The sequence below is a fragment of the Mesoplodon bidens genome, assembly GCF_964165515.1.
Source record: "Mesoplodon bidens genome assembly, chromosome: 6".
Taxonomy (NCBI): Eukaryota; Metazoa; Chordata; class Mammalia; order Artiodactyla; family Ziphiidae; genus Mesoplodon; species Mesoplodon bidens.
In genome coordinates, this window is record NC_138162.1 from 60220620 (window position 1) to 60238815 (window position 18196).

The 18196-nt window shown below is 42.0% G+C and overlaps 1 protein-coding gene across 1 annotated transcript in view; it reads left to right on the forward strand.

The window, feature by feature from the left end:
* SAXO1 (stabilizer of axonemal microtubules 1) overlaps positions 1–18196 on the forward strand; it is a gene marked incomplete at its 3' end in the record, with an annotated part of 98570 nt that overhangs the window by 78540 nt on the left and 1834 nt on the right. The window contains exon 3 of the mRNA XM_081237915.1: positions 7392–7594. Coding sequence (XP_081094041.1) covers positions 7392–7594 — 203 coding nt within the window. The remainder of the gene's footprint in view (positions 1–7391; positions 7595–18196) is intronic.

An 18196-nucleotide genomic window follows, 5' to 3' on the forward strand; every position in this document is an offset into this window, starting at 1 on the left:
CATGTCCTCCGCCATCTTGAAGGTCCCCCCAGATTGTGTTTTTGTTGTTAAGTCTTGCATGGCAGTTGCTACATGTTGGCTACTCTGTTCCACAGGTCTTCTTATTCTGGGGTACCAGAGTCAAAGAGAAGCTCCTTTTGGGGACATGCTACTCTTGTGGCAGAAGGCAAACAGCAGAACCTTTTTTTTTCTTTTCCTTTGTGCATCACCTAGTTTCACTTGCTCATGGGGTGCCAAATGCAGAGGCCTCTTGCCAGACCCTTCAGAGTCCCTCCTGCCCTGTGCATTGTTATTGTTATGTTGTGGAGACTCTGGATTAAAAAAAATTTTTTTTATTGGAGTATAGTTGGTTTACAATGTTGTGTTAGTTTCTGCTGTACAGCAAAGTGAATCAGTTACACATATACATGTGTCCACTCTTTTTTAGATTCTTTTACCATAGAGGGCATTACAGAGTGTTGAATAGAGTTCCCTGTGCTATAAAGTAGGTCCTTATTAGTTATCTGTTTTATATATGGTAGCGTGTATATGTCAATCCCAATCTCCCAATTTATCCGTCGCCCCATTCCCCCTTGGTAACCATAAGATGGTTTTCTATGTCTGTGACTCTATTTCTGTTTTATAAATAAGTTCATTTGTACCATTTTTTTTAGATTCCACACATAAGCAATATCATATGATATTTGTCTTTCTCTGTCTGACTTTCTTCACTATAACAATTTCCTAAGTCCATCCATGTTACTTCAGATGGCATTATTTCATTTTTATGGCTGAGTAATATTCCATTGTATATATGTACCACATCTTCTTCATCCATTCCTCTGTTGGACATTTAGGTTGCTTCCATGTCCTGGCTATTATAAATAGTGCTGCAGTGAACACTGGGGTGCATGTAGAGTCTGGATTTTTTTTTACATTCCTCTGTAGATTGTGTTTTTTAAAGCAGGTAGTAAGTTGATTGGACTCAAAATGGAAACTTGGTGTTTTGGGTGCAATTCTAATCTCAGTTCAGTTCTTTATCTTTTTCACAATTGTTTGAAGTCTGTCCCATGCAAGTGAGGTCAGCCAGAGATTTGGGCCCAGTTTATAAACAGAATTTGAGCCTTCCTGTCTCTGGTCTCTCCTTTTCAGGATTCCTTTCTCACTTTCCAACATCTGTGGTTGCCTCAGACTTCATCCTCTGGTTCTTCAGTCAAGAAGGATGGAAGGTTTTCTATTCACATTTTAGCTGCCTTGCCTGGCACAGACTGGAGCCTGCCTTCAGACTGGAAGCACTGAAAAAAAAAAAAAAAAAAAGGAAGCTTAACACAGAGACTCACCCAGTACCATTCCCTTCTTCCACCTGTTGGTTCTGCTCCAGAATTTGCCTATCTTTGTTGCTCTTTAGTGCTCACAGGTAGTTGTTTTCATATTTTGTCCAGAGTTTATATGAAGCAATGACAGATTTTATCCTCAGCTTTAGTGGGGTTTGAGGAGATGAGAGAGTAGAGGAATAGACAGGTACAGTCATCCCTCCATATCTGTGGGTTCCACATCTGTGCATTGAAAATATTTTTTAAAATTCCGGAAAGTTCCCCAAGGCTCACGTTGAATTTTCCATGCCCTAGCAGCTATTTACGTAACATTTACATTGCACTGGGTATTGTAAGTAGAGATGATTTAAAGTATACAACAGGGTGTGCACAGGGTATATGCAAATACTACACCATTTTATGTAAGGGACTTGAGTATCCAGAGATTTTGGTATCTATGGGGGGTCCTGGAAGCAATCCTCCACGGATACTGGATACTGAGGGATGTCCATACTGGAGGTGTATTCTTGGAATCCATCCATCACAGAGAAGATTAGGAGGGCTCAGTGTGTCCTTACCAGGATAAGCGGCACGAATCAAGCCCTGTCAATCAGCCTAGGGATCTTTCTCAGTGTGTTGGAATGGCCTGCCCAACCTGCCTGCAATGACATAACGGTTTCCTTAGAGGGTTCCTGTACCCCGGGAGTTTCAGAATTACATGTGGAAGTAGTGAAATGAAATTAATGGAAAGACAAAGAGCAAAACCCCATAGAAGAGATTAAGAGGACAAATGACAAGGAAGAGTATCAAAGAAGTCAAGGGAGAGAGTATTACAAAAATGAGTTAGAGGATGGATGCCATGAAGATGTGCATAATGATAAAAACCTGGGGACCAGTGACTGGATTTGGAAATAAGGTGGTACTTTGGAGGGCTTGGCTGAAGCAAGGAGTGAGAAGGAGATTTGATAGATGGCGCATGAGTAGGGGGTGAGGAAGGCAAGCCTGTATCTAGACAGCCCTTTCTAGCGGAGAGAAGTGGAGGGGAGAGAACTGGAGGAGAGTGAACTCCAGTGAGGGTTGTTGTTGTTTCCTTTAAAAGTGGGAAAGACTGCAGCATGTTTAAATACTGATAGAGGGAATTCCCGCACTTTTACTACCAAGGGCCTGGGTTCATTCCTTGGTCGGGGAACTAAGATCCCACAAGCTGCATGGCTTGGCCAAAAAACAAACAACCCCCCCCCCCCAAAACGGACAGAAAGCAGCCAGTAGGAGGAAAAGGTGAAACCACTGACGGGCTCCACAGAAGGGGTCCTTGAGAAAGAGGGAGGAGATTTAAGGCAGGGGTGAAGGGATTGGCTTTGGACCAAGAGGAGGAACTCTTTTTTTTTTTTTTTTTAAATTGAAGTATAGTTAATGTACAATATTATATAGGTTACAGGTGTACAATATAGTGATTCACAATTTTTAAAGATTATACTCCATTTATAGTCATTATAAAATCTTAGCTGTATTCCCTGTATTATACAATATATACTTGTAGCTTAAAAAATTTTTTTATTAATTTTTATTGGAGTATAGTTGTTTTACAATGTTGTGTGAGTTTCTACTGTATATCCTTGTAGCTTTTTATGCATAATATTGATAGTTTATACCTCTTAATCCCCTACCGGTATATTGCCCCTCTCTCTTTCCCTCTCCCCACTGGTAACTGATGGTTTGTTCTCTATATCTGTGAGTCTGCTTCTTTTCTGTTGTATTCACTAGTTTGTTGTATTTTTTAGATTCTACTTCCACATGTAAGTGATATCATACAGTATGTCTTTCTCTGTCTTATTTCACTTAGAATAATAGCCTCCAAATCCATCCATGTTGTTGAAAATGACAAAATTTTATTCTTTTATATGTCTGAGTAGTATTCCATTGTGTGTGTGTGCATATATATATATATATATATATATATGCACACACACACACACCACATCTTCTTTATCCATTCATCTGTTAATGGACACTTAGGTTGCTTCCATATCTTGGCAATTGTAAATACTGCTGCTATGAACATTGATGTGCATGTATCTTTTCGAATTCGTGTTTTTATTTCTTTCAAATATATACCCAGGAGTGGAACTGCTAGGTCATATGGTAGTTCTATTTTTAGTTTTTTGAGAAACTTACATACTGTTTTCTACAGTGGCTGCACCAATTTACATTCCCACCAACAGTGTACAAGGGTTCCCTTTTTTCCAAATCCTCTCTGACATTTGTTACTTGTGTTCTTTTTGACGATAGTCATCCTGACAGGTGTGACGTGATATTTCATTGTGGTTTTGATTTGCATTTCCCTGATCATTAGCAGTTTTGAGCATCTCTTTGTGTGCCTGTTGGCCATCTGCATGTCTTCTTTGGAAAAATGTCTATTCAGGTCTCCTACCCATTTTTTAATCAGGCTTTTTGGTTTTTTTTTATGTTATATGAGCTGTTTATATATGTTGGATATTAACCCCCCTTACTGCTCATATCATTTGCAAATATTTTCTCCCATTTCATAGGTTATCTTTTTGTTTTGTTGGTGGTTTCCTTTGCTGTGTAAAAGCTTTTAAGTTTAATTAGGTCCCATGTGTTTATTTTTGTTTTTATTTCCTTTGCTTTAGGAGACAAATCCAAAAAAAATATTGCTACGATTTACATCAAAGAGTATTCTGCCTATGTTTTCTTCTAAGAGTTTTATGGTTTCTGGTCTTACATTTAGGTCTTTAATCCATTTTGAGTTTATTTTTGTATATGGTATTAGAGAATGTTCTAACTTCATTCTTTTACATGTAGCTGTCCAGTTTTCCCAGCACCACTTATTGAAGAGACTGTCTTTTCTTTATTGTATATCCTGGCCTCCTTTGTTGTAGATTAATTGATCATAAGTGCATGGGTTAATTTCCAGGCAGGAACCCTTCTTAAAATGGATTCCATTTAATATGATGAACTCTCTGGGCGTACTCACAAATTCTGAAGTTTGCATAGATAAACATTAAAAATAGATTTAAAAAAAAGTATTGCGTATCCTCTTTATCATGATGAAAATATCCTTTTCCCTCTTCCAGGCTCATGACCCTAGTTAGCTGTTACGTTACAGTTTCTTTCCTTTTGCCAGACTCTTGTCAAATGCCTTTCTTTAATTTTGCCTAATGATGGGAAGTCAAATTGTTATGGCTTCCCAGCAAGTTCTCTTTAACCTTTACTTAACTCAGAGTTTAACTCGGGGCTTTCCGTACTAGATAACTTTTATGGCTATGCACCTAAAAGAAACTTAACATCTTTGACCAATTTTTTTCTTGGTTCATAGTCAGAATGGGCACAGGGACTAGGAAATGTACCACAGGAAGAGAAGGGAGTGTTTTTAAACAAAAAAAAAGCTACTAAATTTGAGCAATTTCTGGGAAGGATAAAATATTTTTCTTTTACGTGAGCTTAAGGGCTATAAGATTATGTGAGGTTGGGGACCTGCAGTTATGTTGTGGTTAATGATAGGTTTCAGTGAATGTTCTGAACATAAAAACATAATGAGAAAACACATAAATTCTGATTAAATTCACCCTTAAGCCACAGTAAATAATTTTGGGTGGAAGAGAAATGAATTAAACTTTAAACTTCTTTCGTCTCTTCAGAGGTAGATCACTACCTCAGTAAATTCAACCCATAAATGTACTTTCATTACAATAACTTAAATTTTTTGTCAGAGAAGGAGATTCAGTTAACAATTTCATTCCCTGAACATGGTTAAGTAAGGATTTTGCTGCATCACATTTTGCTTTTGAGAAACCAGCTTCAGGAAAGTCCATGAATTGGTGAGTTTGGTTGTGGGCATTTATCTGTTCTTTTCTTGTAGCAACAGGAAATGGAGGCATTAAGCACATTTTAGTTGCCAGAGAGCTTGGCAGGCCTTGTAGGAAGGTTCTTGCAGTATCTCTGAGGGGAAGTTGGTTCCCTCAGTAGAAGTAACAGCAGAAGAGAATGTTGTGGCCTGTGTGCAGGGTTCCAGGGTGCGACAGGGCCATGACAGGAAAGCGCTCCTGGCTGCTCTGGGCTTAGGAGGGCTCCACGGGGCAGCTTGGGAATTCAGCTTTGTTTCTCAGTGCCTGCCCCTGGTATCCCCTGGTATCTCCTTTGTTGGAAGCAAAGAGGGCTGAACCCTTGGGTAACCATCAGTGAAGACAAGTTTGTATGGAGCTGTGTGGTCTCAGGCTGCTTTCAACCCCACTCCACCCCTTTGGGGAGTGAGGAGAGCCACCTCCCCTCAGGAGCCCTTCCCTGAGAACAGAGACTTTCTGACGAAAGCCACTTTGCAGTTAACTGGTTTTCAGCCAGGGTTTTCTGGGCATTTCCATTTCTCTCTGAAGCCTAGGGCCTGACGCTTCTAGTTCCCTGCTGCAGTTGGTTTAGCACTGAACAGACACCAGCGTGAGGTCCTTGCACACTAAGAAGGGTAGGAGCATGGAGTTGATTCTTGGGTTCTTGTTTAGCCCATTCCCTCCATCAACCCCGACTTACACAGTCAGCCTCCAGTCGCCTCGGGTCACTCGGCTTCCTCTTGCTGTTTGCCAACATGGGGCCCCCCGAGAAGGCAGCCCAGGCTGCAGGTCCGGGAACTGCTGCTGAGATGTATTTTTAAACCTACCCAGAGGGTATTACAGGGAGTTCAACTGAAGCATCTCCTATTTCCCCCTCTGAGCCCTAGAGAGACTAATTCTCCGGCTTCCTAACTCCCTCCTCCCATCCCAGCAAGCATTTTCAGGCCCCGGTTTGGGTTTATCGACAACCATGTGTATAATTCATGCAAGACAGGTTACAGTGGAGCGTGTTACCTCTGCTAGTCAAGCATGGCTCAGTAATGCTGCTCCACATTTTGTCCAGGAAGTAGGTTTTATTGGTGTTTGGGCCTGATGTCTTCCTGTCCGGAAGCCTTCCCCTTCCCTTGGTGAGGTTGTTTTGGCAAGCGCCATCAGGGAAAACCTACCTTCCTCTTGTCCAGTTGGATAAATGGGTTTCAGGCAAAAACAGGCCATTGTGTAAAGCAGAAGTTCTCGGAGGATGGGGGGGAATGTTTGCTGAAGAGAGTTTGCCCTGAGCGGTGGGAGGCTGAGACTGCCCCGGTAGGCAGTGGGTGCCCAAGCTGAGCCCTGGTGCTGCAGGGTGCTTTGTGGTGGTGGTGCAGTAGCATCTTGGCCTTTTTAGAACTGTGGGATGCTTTGGGAAGAGAGCGCTTCCTAAACTCTTCAGAAAAGGGTGTCTTGCTTTTCCTATCCCATTGTTTTCATATATCCTGAAATAATGGGGGTGCTGATGCCAGAGAGCTGAGAAGTGAAAGGTTCATTGCCTCCATTTATTGGCCTTTTCTACTGGGTTTTCTGTGAGATCGAATAGAGGCAGGAGGTAAGTCTCAGCAGGAGCTCTTGGGAACACAGAGAAGGAGGTGGTGGGACCTGAAAAACAGAAGTTAGCTCCACAGTGAACAGGTTGGGGGAGAGAGGTGGAGAGAGCAGGCACAGGGGAGACCTTCCCAGTGGTCCAGGGTGGCCGAAGTAGAATGTACTTGGGGCATGGGAGAGAGAGGGGGCAGCTGTGGCTGGGGAAGAGGCCGAGGCAGGTCCAGGAAGGCTTATGTACTAGGCTGGAAAGTTGGGTTTGATCTGGAAGATTTTTAAGCTGAGGAGTGAAAGGTGCGATTTTGGTTTTAGAGAGTTGATTTTGACCGCACTATGAGGATGGAAGTAGGAGTGGCGGGAATGATGCAGGAAGCCCAGGGGATGGGTTATCACATGACCCACATGAGAAATGGTCAGGGTCTAAACCGAGGGGGAAAGACGCACCGAGGAGCTGGTGAGGCGGTCACACTTGGGGAATGACTGGACCGTGAAGGTGTCTGACTTGAGAGAGGAGTGAATGGCGGTATCTCTCTCGAAAGTGAGAGAAACAGGAGGAAGAGTGGTTAAGGGATAGAGGAGAGGATGACTTCTCAGCAGGCATTTGTAGAACTGGGTTGAATGGAAACCATGAGCCTTATTCCAAGGCGAGGGCCCCCAAGGTGTGTGCTTCTCTTCCTTACAGGAGAGATTTTGGGCCTCACAGGGTGTTACCGGTGAAGATCCGCCAGCCCGACCCATTTGTCCCAAGCGAAGAGAATATGGATCTGCTCACGACGTATAAACAAGATTACAACCCGTACCCTGTCAGTCGAGTGGACCCCATCAGACCTCGGGACAGGAAATATCCACGTGGGGACAAGATGGAGTGTCTGCCTACTTATAAAGGTGGGAGAGTGCTTGAGGCGCAGGTTGGGGGAAGGATGGGCTGAGCCTGAGTGCTGGCCGGGAAATGGGTGTTATACACACACACCCTCAGTGGGGAGGTTGGGCAGAGTACTTTTTTTTTTTTACATCTTTATTGGAGTATAATTGCTTTACAGTGGTGTGTTAGTTTCTGCTATATGACAAAGTGAATCAGTTATACATATACATATGTCCCCATATCTCTTCCCTCTTGCATCTCCCTCCCTCCCACCCTCCCTATCCCACCACTCTAGGTGGTCACCAAGCACTGAGCTGATCTCCCTGTGCTATGCGGCTGCTTCCCACTAGCTATCTATTTTACGTTTGCTGGTGTATATATGTCCATGCCACTCTCTCACTTCATCCCAGCTTTCCCTTCCCCCTCCCCATGTCCTCAAGTCCATTCTCTACGTCTGTGTCTTTATTCCTGTCCTGCCCCTACATTCTTCAGAACCGTCTTTTTTTTTTTTAGATTCCATATACGTATGTTAGCATATGGTGTTTGTTTTTCTCTTTCTGACTTACTTCACTCTGTATGACAGACTCTAGGTCCATCCACCTCACTACAAATAACTCAATTTCGTTTCTTTTTATGGCTGAATAATATTCCATTGTATATATGTGCCACATCTTCTTTATCCATTCATCTGTCGATGGACACTTAGGTTGCTTCCATGTCCTGGCTATTGTAAATAGTGCTGGGCAGAGTACTTTCTGTGGCCAAATCTGGCCTGCAGCCTATTTCTGTGCAGCTAGAGAGCTAAAAATGCTTTTTAAATTTTTGAATGCTTAAAAAAAATGAGAAAAAGACTATTACTTTAGAACATGTGAATAGTAAGTGAAATTCAAAGTTCAGTGTCATGACTATGTTTTGCTGGAAAACGGCCACACCCATTTGGTTTCTCTGTTATCTATGGCTACATTTGTGCTACAGCAGCAAAGCTGAGGGGCTGAGACAGAGACCATATGACATGCGAGGTCTAACTCATTTAATATCTGGCCGCTTACAGAAAGTATCTGCCAACCCCTGCCTCAGCTTGCCGTTCCCATCCTATATGAGGGAAGCATTTCAAGTTGAAGCTTAGTTGGGTTCCACCACTGACTGATTGGTTCATTAAAAAAATTATGAAAACATAACATACAGAAAAAATGTACAAATACATAATGATACAGACCAGTGAATTTTGAGTAAATACACGTGGAAACAGGATGCAGATCAAGACATATAGCATTGATACTCCCTTCCAGTTACCATTTCCACCCAGGATAGAACGATTATGCTGACTTTTAACTTCATAAATTAGTTTTGCCAGTTTTTTTTTTTTTTTTTTGTGGTACGTGGGCCTCTCACTGTTGTGGCCTCTCCCGTTGCGGAGCACAGGCTCCGGACGTGCAGGCTCAGCGGTCATGGCACACGGGCTTAGTTGCTCCGCGGCATGTGGGATCTTCCCAGACCGGGGCACGAACCCGTGTCCCCTGCATTGGCAGGTGGACTCTCAACCACTGCGCCACCAGGGAAGCCCAGTTTTGCCAGTTTTGAACTTCATTTTAATGGGATGATCGCACTCTTCATTGAGCACCTCCTGCATTCCAGGCATGGTATTGGGAACTGTGAAGGAAGCATAACGACCTGCCCTTGACTTTATAGTCTAGTAGGAGAGAGAGGGTGTGGAGTGGCAGGTGTGGTAGCGCAGGCAGCGTGTTGCTCTCTCCGTGGAGCACGAGCTACAGGGCTGAGACCATGGGAATGGAGGCCCGCTTTGTGACCATTAACTTTGCTGCTTATGATGCACGTGGCTGCCTTAAGAGTATGTGCTAAACTGTTCCTGTCACATGTCTGTGGGTGTCTATGTGATTGTGACGATAATGGCTTTTACTTAGCCATGCCAAACACTTAGCCAAGGGGAGGTGGGGAGGCTTGAGGGGTTGTAGGAATCTTCCTGAAGCCCTTCCAGGAGCTCTAAATCTATTATTCTTTAATTTTTAAATCTATTATTCTTGAAGATTCTGCATTTGGCTGAGCTTCTCTGCTTTTTCTTTCTTCTTCTTTTTTTTTAATGTGTGTGTGTCCTTTTACTTTCTTACCTTCAGTGTCGTCCTCTTCCACTCTTCTGTAGCCGCCTTCTGCCAAGCCACATTCTGGATATTGTCATACCCCTACATGGCTCCACCTTCGTGCCCTCCACCATCAGGTCCTTCTGGCTTGCTCCCCTATTTACACCCACCTTGACAGTCCTTGGCCTCACTGGGATCTCCAGCCCACTGATGCCTCAACCTTCCTTCTCAGCATCAGCCCCGCCTGTGCCTGTCATCACACAGCCTATTCCACGTTATATCACTGCAGCCCGTCTCTTACTCCCTCTCTCTTCTGTCCTGCGGTTGGTTCCTCCTAGCAGCAACCGAACAGTGTCTTCTCCATATCTACACCTGGACATGTGCCTGAGCATCGCTCCGACCTTGTCAGCTCATCTCCATTATCCACAGAATGGAAGCAGAGAGGGCTTTTGCAGATGGCACTCTCACATGACCTCTGCCTAAAGCTCCTTAAGTACTTATTATGGTTCTTAGGATAAAATCCCACACCTTGACCAACTCCTCTGCTTCCTTGCAGGTTTGGTTCCTTCTCCCTGAGCCCCTCTGCTCCGGCCACAGGAACTTCTTTCAGTTCCTTTGCTCTCTTTCTTTTCTGTCTCAGGGCATTTTGCACTGCTCTTCCCTCTTTAGAGAGCAGTCCTCCTGTCTCCTGTCCAGCATCATCCTTCAGCGAGTGGCTTAAGGATCACACCTTCAGGGGGAGTCCCAGACCTTCCCCCATGCCAGACCAAACACACCCTGTTAGGTGCTCTAAGAGTGTCTTGTACTCCCTTGTTTTGTAATTCATCTTGTAATTTTGTTTAACATTGTCTCCTTGGCTAGACTGCAAGCTCCTGGAGGGCAGGGATCTTTTTCTTTGCCTGTTACCCTCAACAAAGCAGGCACCATAGCAGATGTTTTACTAAGGGGTCAGCACAACCAGACACATGGTGGGATGGCACTCAGGCCTCTGCAGGGCTCGTTTGGCTCCCTTTTCATCCAGCGTTTCCAGGAGGGCCAAAAATGGACACTGAGCACCAGGATAAAACAAAGCTGGAGTGAGTGCTTACCTTCACGGGGGAGGGGCAGGGACTTGGTAGGGCTCATCCAACTACCTCCTCTACTTTCCACGTCCTCCCTATGGGCTGCCTGGATTTACACATCTTGGAATAGTTAGAGATTCTTCAGAACAACTGCCTGCTCAGCTCAGTTTTCCTTTCCCGCCTTGAGGTACATGCAAGGAGAGGTCTAGGGGTGAGAAATGCTCCTTGCTTTCCTTAGGGGTTGGCAAGGATGGAGTAGCCTAGAGGTGTTATTTTAAGGAAAATCCCCCCACTTGCTCCCACAAAATACCCCTCAAAATCAACACACAGAAAAAAAAAACAATCTAATACTTAAGTTTTAATCTCTCCTACCTCCAGCTCTCCCATATTCCTCCCCTTCTCCAAACAGTTACATCTCAAATTGCCCTCTGCAAACCAGAGAATAGTATTCCGCTGCTAAAACTGAATCATGGCTGACTTTTCCCTACCGAGAAAGTTAAGATTGAGAAAACCCTATTTTCTTCTCTTTTATTTTTCTTAAACTTCTGGCACCTGTTAACTGCTATCTACTTACACATATTTAATGAATGAATACCAGTGAAGTAGCAACAGGACTCTTCTGAACCAGGCATGCCTAGACCCTTTGGTTTTTTATTTTTTTTTTAATTTATTTTTGTCTGTGTTGGGTCTTCGTTGCCGTGCGTGGGCTTTCTCTAGTTGCGGCGAGCGGGGGCTACTCTTCGCTGGGGTGCACAGGATTCTCATTGTGATGGTTTCTCTTGTGGCGGAGCACAGGCTCTAGGAGCTCGGGCTTCAGTAGTTGCAGCATGTGGGCTCAGTAGTTGTGGCACGCAGGCTCTGTAGTTGTGGTGCATGGGCTTAGTTGCTCTGCAGCATGTGGGATCTTCCTGGCCCAGGGATTGAACTCCTGTCCCCTTCATTGGCAGGCAGATTCTTTTTTTTTTTTTTTTTTTAAATTTTTGGCTGTGTTGGGTCTTTGTTGCTGCACATGGGCTTTCTCTAGTTGCAGTGAGTGCGGGCTACTCTTCGTTGCAGTGTGTGGGCTTCTCATTGCGGTGGCTTCTCTTGTTGTGGAGCACGGGCTCTAGGCGTGTGGGCTTCAGTAGTTGTGGCACACAGGCTTAGTTGCTGTGTGGCATGTGGGATCTTCCCTGACCAGGGATCGAACCCGTGTCCCCTGCATTGGCAGGCAGATTCTTAACCACGATACCACCAGGGAAGTTCCGACCCTTTGGTTTTATTCTGGCTACATATGTACTTGAGGGTGGATTTCATAGTTCTCTGAAATTCAGGTTTAAAAAGAAACAAATCAGTTTGTAGTCAAAGAGAACATATTTGTCATTAGAATTCACCTATAGGTGTCAGTTTGCGACCTATGTGTCTTACTAGTTTTTTGTTTTGTTTTGTTTTGTTTTTTGTTTTTTGAGGTACGCGGGCCTCTCACCGCTGTGGCCTCTCCCGTCGCGGAGCACAGGCTCCAGACGCCCAGGCTCAGCGGCCATGGCTCACGGGCCCAGCCGCTCCGCGGCACACAGGATCCTCCCGGACCGGGGCATGAACCCGCGTCCCCTGCATCGGCAGGCGGACTCTCAACCACTGTGCCACCAGGGAAGCCCTTACTAGTTTTTTGAATAATACTTGCCATATCATATAATCTCAGTGGTTTATTTTTTCCATTACTCCTCTATGATATAGTGGCTTCCAAAACTTGGCCTTGAATGCCAAACATGTACTTACAGTTTTTAGCACAGGAGATGCAGCAACAAAGATGTGTTTAGTGAGGGAATAAATGAACGAATGGTTCTGGATCACTGCTTACAAGGGCTCCAGGTGACACCGTTTGGCATTAGATTTGCACAAATCCCCATCAGGGCTGTTACTCTGTGGGTGCAGGCCAAGAGCAGGAGTGAAGATTAGAGAAGACCCATGACATTTACTCTGCCCTTTGGTTGGTCCTGCACAACCTCATGCATCTTTGAGGGTCCACATCCTTGCCTTATCTCTTGGTTTATCACTCATTTGATGACTTGTTTCTCTTGTGGAAATTTGCTTCCATAAGTCTTTTTTGTAGCAACCTTCATAGTTTTGTGGCCATACATTGATTCTCCTTACAAAGGAGGGGAAAAAAGAAATCAAAGACCAATTAAATATATTAAATATATGTATTTCAATGGGTACATATGTATTATGTCTATATGCTCTGCTTACTATGGTTCCATAGGAAAAGTTTTCAAAGTTTTCTCTTACTACTCTTATGGCCAGCACCTTTACTGGGCTCCAGAAAACCACCAGTAATATATGCTCCAGTAGCATTTGGTTGTAATTTTGGCATTTTCACAACGCTGTGCAATTGGAAAGATTGAGAGTGTAATTAGTTGATACTCAGCTTTAGGCTTAGGTAAGTTTTTTTTTTTTTAAACACATTATTGAATGGAATCTCTTTTAAAGAGGTTCTTGCCAATTATGCATATGACACTCTGGCCCTGAAGGGCTTTTACTGGTGGCTTTTCAGGCATGTGAATAGTTTGTCATGTGTAATTCTGAGGTTTTCAGGGTCCTGTGGAGGTTTTTTGTAATATATGCTGGGTGGAGGAAGTTAGGAGGTTAGATAATAATGTGGTTTCAACTGTATTGTTGGGTATCAGAAATCACATGAGGCAACTTCCAGTTTAGGAACCTGTTTTCTTAACACTTCATCCATCACAGAAGAGGGCCAGAAAACCCTGTCCTACCCACCCCCATGCACCTTGAGGCAGTATGTAGGCATCTACAGGTAGATGCCCCCATTTCAGTGAGGCTTAAAGTCTGAGGGGGAAACATGTGGTTTATATTCAGCGAGATGGTTCCCTCTAAGGCCCCGTAATGCTTTCAAGATGCTGATAGAGCCATTAATGGCTCTTGGAGAAAGATTAGATTTTCAATTAAAATGAAGCCAATTTAAAATAAATAGTTGGTAGTATTATTAGCCTAAAATAAGCTTAAGACTGTGCCTGGGGAGTGGGTATGTCAGGCCTTACAGAGTGGTAGAGTGAGGAGCCTGACAAATTCTCTTCCCAAAAAAGTAACAAAATAATAAAAACCAACCATTTTAGGACTCTGGAAATCAACCAAAGGCATACAACAAATTGAGAACCATTTATTCAAGAAAAACTAGTAAACCTTGTTATGAACAGTGGGGGTGTGTGGTGTTTTATCCTGGGGCTGTTTCCATCACCCGTCCCCCAAGTTCCATCTGTGTGGTAGGTTCTGCCTGGGCAGGCTGGGCTGTGAAAACCAGCAGCTCTGCCGCCCGTGGGGGCTGATTGGAGTAAAGTACATACCCAGGCATTCCAATAAAAAAATAGTGATATTAATGGCAAAATAACCAGGGAAGACAACTTCTGCAGTTAGTCTGAGGTTGCAGTACTACTTGAAGCAAGCAACAGTCCAGTAGAACAGTCAGAAATTTACCAAAGAGATCCAGAGAATGAGACAGACACAGAGTAGGCCTTGATAAACTCATACATATTCTTGGTGGTCTGGAAGAGTGTGCATATGGGCAAGACAGTGTGAAGGCTCAAGAGATCAGAGAATGGGTCTAGTTATTTACTCATCTTTCCTGGCTGAATATGATGCCTAGTGTATGTGCAGAGGAGACAAGAGACAGCCCAGCAGAAAATAAAAGCTGGGGAAGACTTGTTAACTGCCTGATCTTTGACTATATTCTCCAACACACACAGAGATCCATTAGCAAATGGTGAAAGCCTTAGTGGCTTAAGGTGATTAAGTATAAGTTCTGGTTAATCATAGGCTGATTGCTAAACTATGCTGATAGAGGGTGGCTCTTAGGAACCTAGGCTTAAAAATAAAATCAATTAAAAAGAAAAAACTCAGCAAAAACATCAGTGGCCACACATTGCAGGGGAGATAAGACTCTATAGAATTACTGCAGGCAGGTCACTAAACAAACAGCAAAAACTATTCCCAGTGGAAGATCAGAATCCAGGGTTGCTGAGGCATATTGTCCAAAGTGTTGAGTTTTTAACAAAAAAATGATGAGGCATCAAACAAAACAGGGAAGTGTGATCCAGGAAAAAAGCAGTTAATAGAAACTATCTTTGAAGAGGCCCAGATGTTAGACCTAGCAGACAAATATTTCAAAGTAGCTATTATAAATATGTTCAAAGAACAACAGGAAACCATGTTTAAAGAAATAAAGGGAAATATAACAACAATTTCTAATCAAATAGAGAATACTATAAAGGGAAATCCTAAAAATAATTGAATGAAAAGTCTGCAACTGGAAGGACAATAATCAAAATTTAAAAATTCATTAGAGGTGCTTAATAGCAGATTTGAGCCGACAGAAGAAAGAATCCATGAAAATGGAGATCTCAGTAGAGATTATCCAATCTGAAGAATGAGAAAAAATTGAGAAAAATGAACTCAGAGACTTGTGAGATACCATTAAGTGTACCAACAGACAGATAATGGGAGGCCCAGAAGAAGAAGGGGCAGAAAAATAGTTAATTGTCAAAACTGTTAAATTTAATGAAAAGTATTAATCTTCATGTCCAAGAAGCACAATCCAAAGAGAATAAATGCAAAGAGATCCACCCCTATTCACATAACAGTCAAACTGCTGAAAGCCAAAGATTTGGAAAAAAGCAAAAGAGAAACAACTCATCACATACAGGGAAATGACAACAATAACTAACTAACTTCTCATCAGAAACAGTGGTGTGACATACTCCAAGTACTGAAAGGAAAAAAAATCCTGTCAACCAAGAATTCTATAACTATTAAAGATTATGCTACAAAAATGATGGGAAACGAGGCGAGAAAGCGGCGTGGACATATAGACACCACCAAATGTAAAATAACTAGCTAGTGGGAAGCAGCTGCATAGCACAGGGAGATCAGATCAGTGCTTTGTGACCACCTAGAGGGGTGGGATAGGGAGGGCGGGAGGGAGACGCAAGAGGGAGGGGATATATGTATACACATAGCTAATTCACTTTGTTATACAGCAGAAACTAACACACCATTGTAAAGCAATTATAATCCAATAAAGATGTTAAAAAAAATGATGGGAAAATATATTCCCAGATAAACAAAGACTCGGTGAATTTGTAGCTCACTGACTTGTCTTACAAGAAATAATAAAGGAAGTCCTTCAGACTAAAAGAAAATAATACTGAATGTTAACACAAATCCATGCAAAGAATAAAGAGCCCTGATAAAACTACTTATATAGGTAAATATATACTTTTCTCTAAATTAAAAGACAATTACAGAACCAATAATTATAAAACTGTGGGGTTTATTCCAGGAGTGCAAGATTGGTTTAACATCAGTAAATCAATTAATGTAATATACTATATTAATAAAGTAAAAGACAAACCTACATGATTGAAAGCCACAGATAAAGCATTTGACAAGATCTGGTACCCATAAAAGCTCTCAAGAAACTAGAAATAGAAGGAAACTTCCTCAGCCTGATAAAGTGCTTCCACAAAAACCCCTATAGCTAACATCATACTTAATGTGGAAAGACTGAATGCTTTCAGCCTAAGATTGGGAACATCGCTAGGATAGCAGTTCTCACCTCTTTTATTCAACATTGTAGTGGAGGTTCTAGCCAGTGCAGTAATGTAAGAAAAACAAATAAATAAATGCATCTAGATTAGAAAGGAAGAAGTAAATCTGTCTTTATTCTCAGATAAGATAATCCTAAAGAATCCACAAAGTAGGGCTTCCCTGGTGGCGCAGTGGTTGAGAGTCCGCCTGCCGATGCAGGGGACACGGGTTCGTGCCCCAGTCCGGGAGGGTCCCACATGCCGCGGAGTGGCTGGGCCTGTGAGCCATGGCTGCTGAGCCTGCGTGTCCAGAGACTGTGCTCCACAACAGTGAGAGGCTCGCACACCGCAAAAAAAAAAAAAAAAAAAGAATCCACAAAAAAACTACTAGAATGAATTCATCAGTGTGTCAGTGTTGAAGAGCAATATATAAAAATTAGCATTGAAAAAATATATATTAGCATTGAAAATCTGAAAACAAAAGACAGTTTTCATTATAGCCTCAAAATGAATAAAATATTTGTAATAAGTTAAAAAAAATAAATGTAAGACTTGTACACTGAAAAGTACAAAATAGTGCTGAGAGAAATAATATGGAAACACGTAGCGAGAGTCCATGTTCATAGACTGGAAGATTCAATACAGTTAAGATACAGTTCCACCCAAATTTATTTATAGATTTAATGCTATTCCTATAAAAATTCCAGCAGGCTTGTTGTTCTTGTTGTTGCTGAAATTGGCAAAGTGATCCTAAATTTCATATGTGAAAATCAAACCAAAAGAGCTGAAAATTTGTCTTTTTGACAAATGGTGCTGACATATTAGATATCCACATGCAGAAAAGTGAGCTTAGACCTTACTTCACGCCATACTAAAAAATTAACTCAAAAAGTGTTAGAGACCTAAATGTAAAAGGTAAAATTTTAAATCTTTTAGGCTAAGACATAGGGAAAAAACGGAACTTTATGAAAATTCAAAACCTCTGTGTGCTTCAAGAGATACCAGCAAGAAAATGAAATGATAAGTGATAGACTGGGAAAAAATATTTACAAATCACATATCTGCTATTGGACTTGTATCTGGAATATGCAAATAACTCTTATAACTCAAAAATAAGACAAACAACTGTTTTAAAAAATGGGCAAAAGGTTTGAGTAGATATGTTACCAAAAAAAGACACATGAATGGCTAATAAGCACATATAGAGATACTCAACATTTTTAGTCATCAGGGAAATGTAAATTAAAATACACCCACTGCAGAATGTCTATAATTAAAAAACAAACCATAATAACAAGTGTTGAAGATGTGGAGAAATGAGAACCTTCATACATTGCTGGTAGGAAAGTAAACTGGCACACCCACTTTGGAAGAGTTTGCAGTATCCTGAAAAGTTAAACATAGGTTTAACATATAACCTATCAATTCTGCTTCTTGGTATCTATGTAAGAGAAATGAAAAGATATATCCACACAAATACTTGTCTATCAGTGTTCATAGCAGAAATTTTCATAATAGCCAAAAGGTGAAAACAACTCAAATGCCCATCAACTGATGAATGGATAAACAAAATTTGGTATATACATATACTCTAGTACTATTCAACAATAAAAAGGAGTGAACTGATATATGCTATGACAGGGATAAACCTCCATTACATGCTTAGTGAATGAAGCCAATGCAAAACACTACCTATTGTGCAATTCTATTTATAGGAAATGTCCAGAAAAAGGCACATTTATAGAGACCAAGAACTGATTAATGGTTGCCCAGGGATGGGAATGAAGATTGCAGATGGGCTTGATTGATCTTTTTTGGGTTGATGGAAATGTTTTACAAATAGATTTTTAAATTTTATTTTTTTATTGAAGTATAGTTGATTTACAATG